This window comes from Scyliorhinus torazame, chromosome 14 (assembly GCF_047496885.1).
Source record: "Scyliorhinus torazame isolate Kashiwa2021f chromosome 14, sScyTor2.1, whole genome shotgun sequence".
Lineage (NCBI taxonomy): Eukaryota > Metazoa > Chordata > Chondrichthyes > Carcharhiniformes > Scyliorhinidae > Scyliorhinus > Scyliorhinus torazame.
In genome coordinates, this window is record NC_092720.1 from 59,359,124 (window position 1) to 59,365,123 (window position 6,000).

Here is a 6,000-nt window from a genome sequence, read left to right on the forward strand (position 1 = left end):
TTCTTAGGTCCAAAGCAGATGACTTCACACTTGTCCTTCACTGACTCCATTTGACTTTGATATAGCCAATCAATTAATCTGTCTATGTCCCTCTGCAACCACCTGGTCCTATCTGCGTTACTTTGTATGCTATCCAAATTTGGATACAGTATACAACTTTCTGGGGGAGAAATCGTTTGCATAGCACCACTTTTAGCACTGGCAAACCTAGGTGGGTCTGTGTCGTTCCACTAGTGCTTTGCAAATTTGCAAAGCACTAGTGGAACGACACAGATCTACCTAGATTCGCCAGTGCTAGAAGTTGTGCTATGCAAAGATTTCTCCCCCTCCATTATGTTATGGGCCAGGGTTTAGAGAACCCCAAAGTGCATCATGGAGTTCATCTGACCCACAACTTTTAATAGATTGTGGTATAGGGAGCACACGGCCCGCACTACAGGTGTGGTGCAGCAGGCATCGAACAGTACTTTTTAAAGCAAAACAATGTTTATTCTATGAACTCAAGTCTTTTTAAAACACAGTAAACATCTTAGCAACCATCAATTCAAATACAACCCCAAAGAATACAACGTTCTAAGTAATACTTAAACTTTCCTTTTAACATCCATAAGACATTTTTTCAAAAAAACTTTTAACAGAAGCACATCAGATTTAAATTCACTACTGAGAACAGTTATCACTCTGAATTCACCAAATGATCAAGAGATAGTCTTTACATGGCAGACAGAACAACATTACACATTCTCTGGCTGACTGCAGCTCCAACACTGAAACGAAACCAAAAAAACACAGGCACACCAAAGCTTTTTTCCAAAGTGAAACTAACAGACAGTCCAGCTCCACCCACACTCTGACATCACTGCAGTAATAAACACCCATTTCTTAAAGGTACACCCACTACAGTTATTCTATAAAAAAAACACCCATTTGTTAAAGGTACTCTCACATGACAATTAACATATGCTGTTAAGTCATAACCTCAGAATAGACTTCTGAGAAATACCACTTGTCCCATCCAACCATTAAGGATATGTACCCCCCCCCCCAACTGCAGTGTTTGTCTCCTATCACCCAATCAATTGCCAACCCATGTTAAAAGACTACCTCCAAATCAATCTTCATCTTCAACATGATCACCAAAAAAGCATCACTTTGCATAAATACAATTGTTTGCTGACAGAATTTTGCCCACTGGCTCCAGTCTATAAAGAAGCTGTAGCCCAGGAGAATGCGAAAGGCAATCCAACTTTGCCATTTGAAATGTCCTGATGTCGGCCCACACATCCACGTCATGACTGTGTCCTGAACAAGAACACCTGACCTAGTAAGTTGCCGGTGCAGGCTGCTACTCTATTCTACATGGCACTGCATGCTGAAGTTCTAATGCTCCAACACTGTCTTGTTTGAGTATTCTGCCTTACTTGTCATTTCATTTCAGAGTTTCTCATTCTCCTTCACTTCCATTTGCTGCCAGTTAGTTTTCTCTTGTTATCATCACCAACCATCTCCAAAGACAGGAGAAGAGAGGAATGAGGGGGAAAAAAGTGAGGAAAGACGCAGAGAGCAAAAACATTAACTGTTGCCTTTCACAAAAAAGATCCAGTATTGTTTTTCATTCATAACAATTATTCAGAGATCAAAAATACATAATTGGAAACTTTGAAACAGTTCTCTCTCTCTCTGAATGCTTGCCGCATCGGCTTCACACAATAACAGCACCACTGTTGTCACTAGGTTGAAATGGAAGGTCTTCTGAGCAATTAATTAACTGACACAAACCCAGATTGATACTGGGTTTGGAACTCTCCCCCAGTATTTTGCCTTATTAGTTGCAGACCCGCTGTTTATGAGAAGCAACCATTTCAAATGTTGATCTGGTGGTATGCAACATTATCTGGAAAGAGTGCAACCTTAGGCATTTCACAAGAGACAATCTGAAAAATAGAATGCTTTATTTGCATAATAAACATAAGTGAAAATTCATGGTGAAATAATTATGTTATGTGGTCATGAACCATGTAGGCAGAAAACGTTGTACCAATTGTGCCTAGTTAGCCCACCTTTGCTGGGATCATAGTACTATAATAGCTTGAGTAAGGGGGGAGGGAAAACAACTTACTTGGTGGTGAGGGTGTCCCTGCTCTTAAATTGTGACCCTTGCTAGGAAGTGTCCAGCTGTGACAATCGGGTGAAGGAAGAATTGGGATTGTTAGAAGTTCTGCTGCATTTTAAGTTACCAAGTTGATCAAACTGTTCCATATGGAATGGCCGTGAACTGTGTAATTAAAAGATTCTGCAGGTGCAGGAAAAATTCCTTACTACACTGAATGAGATCTGGTTCATTGGAAGCGCAATTGGAAACAAAGAGTCAAATTTACACAGTAAATTCCAAACACTTAATAATTATTGCAAACAATGTTCACAAGCTTGTTAAATGGACTGAAGCGGATAAGGTGGTGATTATCAAAGTTGAAGATGGCAAACATGAATATCCTGGTGCACGTTTGCACAGCTGCCAAGCTCAAAGCAGGCAGATTTTTTTTTCTTATGGGGTAACTTTTCAGGAGCTGGGAGATCTTGCACCAGATCATATGCTTTGACTTCCATGTGGCCACCATTTGACCACTTTGTGTTCGGAGGGGCTTCTGGCCCTCAGAGGCAATGCCTCTCTCTTGTGCAAAGCTGCAGCAGGTCCCATCATGGCTGCTATCTGCCTTTGCCATTTGTGTTCTACAGGCAGCTCCCCCCTCCTGGTTGTGCTTGGTGCCACTAACCTCCAGCCCAATTAGTGCATTTACATTTCAAGATTGTATTGTTTGTGTCGCAGATGAGGTGCAGTATCTGGACCAAGACATTATCAGGTTCCCAACTCGGAGTCCACAGGAGGAGGCTATTTTGCCTATCCTGTTGGAATGGCTGAAAAAACAAGACCCAACCAGCCTAACAATTTTCCACTTTATGGCCTGTAACCTTGCAGTTACAGTACTTAAGTGTGTATCCAAGTGCTTTTTATAAGCAATGAGGATTTCCACATTTACCACACTTTCAGGCACTGAAAATATTTCTCAACTTCCTTCTAATAATCGTAAATTGAATACCAAACATTTGGAATATGCTCCATTAAATCCTAAATAGAAAGTTAATCTCTGGCAAAAGAAACATTATCTATATGGCGAGAGGTTGCAGAGTTTGGAGATGCAGAGGGATCTGGGTGTCCGAGTGCATGGATCACAAATGGTTAGTATACAGGTACAGAAAGTAATTAGGAAAGCTAATAGAATATTATTGTTTATTGTGAGGGGAATTGATTACAAATGTAGAGAGGTTATGCTTCAGTTATACAGGGCATTAGTGAAACCACATATGGGGTATTGTGTACAGTATTGGTCTCCCTATTTAAAGAAAAGACATAAATGCATTAGTAAGGAGTTCAGAGACGATTTACTAGACTAATACCAGGAATAGGTGGATTGTCTTAGAAGGAAAGGTTGGAGAGGTTAGGTGTGTATGCACTAGAGTTTAGAAACGTAAGAAGCGACGGTATTGAAACTTTTAAGCTCCTGAGGGGTACGGCAGCACGGTGGCACAGTAGTTAGCACTGCTGACTCACGGCGCCGAGGTCCCAGGTTCGATCCCAGTTCTGGGTCACTGTCTGTGTGGAGTTTGCACATTCTCCCCGTGTTTGCGTGGGTTGCACCCCCACAACCCAAAGATGTGCAGGGTAGGTGGTTTGACCACACTAAATTGCCCCTTAATTGGAAAAAATAAAATGAATTGGGTACTCTAAATTTATAATTAAAGAAACGCTCCTGAGAGGTATTGACAGGGTGGATGTGGAGAGGATGTTTCCTCTTGTCGAAGAATCGAAAACTGGTGGGCACTTTAAAAATAAGGGGTCACTCATTTAAGCGAGTTGAGGAGAAATATTTTCTCTCAAAGTGGAACTCTTCCTCAAAGGCATTGGAATATTTTTAAGGCAGAGATAGATAGATTCTTGATTAACACGGGGGGGGGGGGGGGGGGGGGGGTGAAGAAAGGTTATTGGTAGACATGAACGCGAGGTTGAAGTTATAATCAAATCAGCCATGATCTTATGGAATGACTGAGGAGACTCGAGGGGCCAAGTGGCCTATTTTTGCTCCCAATGAGTATGTTCATATGCACTGGGCACTGACAGACTGGTGCTCACAGCAGCATGCACTAGCTCCATCCTACTACTTGGTCCCCATGGGCAGCACATTGGCACAGTGGTAGCACTGCTTCACAGCACCAGGGACCCGGGTTCAATTCCAACCTTGAGTGACTGTGTGGAGTTTGCACATTCTCCCAGTGTCTACATGGGTCTCCTCCGGGTGCTCTGGTTTCCTCCCACAGTCCAAAGATGTGCAGGTTAGGTGGATTGCTTATGTTGAATTGTTCCTTAAGTGAGGTGCAAGTTAGGTTAAGGGGTTATTGCGATAGGGCGGAGGAGTGGACTTGGGTGGAGTGCTCTTTCAGAGGGTGGGTGCTGATTCAATGGGCCGAATGGCCACCTTCTATACTGTAGGGATTCTACAAGAAGAAATTCTATGGTCACTGCAATTCTTACTCTCTCAATCTACCAAGTGTAATATGCTGTGGAAAACATCTATCGTCCAACGTAATGTATTGCATGGTGTTGCAAGCAAAGTGCAAATACAATTAAACTGAGACTCTTCCTTGGCGGACAATGTTTCAGTTGGAGAATCCTCTTTTTGAGACACTCCAAAGCTTTCAGCTTGAAACTTGTTCCACCACAGGCATTGCGTTCCTATACACTCTGGGTGCACAATATAGGGGCACAGGCACTTTACCAATCTGCCCTTTCCAGATACTGTAATGACTTATTTCACCAGATCACAACATTTGAAATGACTGCTTCTTATAAATGACAACGAGTGCACAGCAAGTAACTGGGAAAAGTTCCAGACCCAGTCCTGCACAGGTCCAGGGTTGTGTAATTGAAGTCATCGTTCAGAAGAGGTCCCGTCGATTTAGCTTCGTGACACCAGTGGTTGATGGCATTGTGTGAGGCCTTTAAAGCAAGCAGTGAACAATTCGGAGAGTTTGTGCTTGAGAGAGTTTTCATTATGTATGTTTGATCTCAAAACTGTTCCAATGAATGAAAAACAGTTTCAGACAACTTGTTTTGAGTGGCATGGTCACTCGTCCACACTTCCCCATCAAGGAATCATTCCAAAATAGCACAGCACAGAACATCCATATTTTTGGTGTTTGCAATATTTTTTAACTCCTTGCAAACGATCAAGGCCGGGTTTTATTGGAGAACGAGCACGCGTTCTCAACACACAACGAGTGGTGCTTACATTTGACAAAAATCAGCAGTTATTTCATTGACACTGTCCCATCCGCACTGTCAACACCAGATACTACATTGCTACATCTTAAACCCAGCAAAGATTGGACGGCTGGCCGTGGAAGCTGAAGGAAAACTGCACCGACAGCCAAGCACTAAAACCTGAAGGCGAGTGTGTGTGTGTGTCGCCCAGCCGCTGTGCTGGGAACATTTCGCTTGCAGCACCAAAACGGTTAAAAAAAAGAGAAAGGCAAGAAAGTACTTACCAAAGTTTGCTCGTAGTGGAGCGCCCCCCGGTTAGCCTCGGCTCCAGCCATGTCTGTATCTGCCAGTGAAATCCGCACTCTTGTCAATTTCAGCCTTGGTGGAGCGCACCACTTTGTGGCGGGGCAGAGGGGAAACGCTGCCTGTCAAACACAGCCGCACTCGACGCTGTGAGTGCAGCCAGCCCGGGGCACAGCCTCCCCTGTCCGCTGCCCACCTCCTTTCACACCGCCCCGCCGCAACCAGCTGCCGCGGCCGGTCAGCGAGTGAGTGCGAGCGATCGGCAATCGCTCAGCCACCCACCGCCTCTGCTTGTGTGACTGTGACACACACACAAGGAGCACAGTTCCGGATATTTAGCAGCAGCCGTAGGAGGGACGTGCCCAATTCTTTTCAGTGGA

The 6,000-nt window shown here is 43.9% G+C and overlaps 1 protein-coding gene across 2 annotated transcripts in view; it reads right to left on the reverse strand.

The window, feature by feature from the left end:
* The window catches only part of clcn2c (chloride channel 2c), an 870,815-nt gene extending 865,080 nt beyond the window's left edge, over window positions 1–5,735 (reverse strand). For both annotated transcript variants that reach the window (XM_072474258.1, XM_072474257.1), the window contains exon 1: window positions 5,602–5,735. In XM_072474258.1, the coding sequence (XP_072330359.1) occupies window positions 5,602–5,652 (51 nt within the window). In that variant the 5' untranslated portion in view covers window positions 5,653–5,735. The remainder of the gene's footprint in view (window positions 1–5,601) is intronic.
* Between the last annotated feature and the right edge of the window lie 265 nt (window positions 5,736–6,000).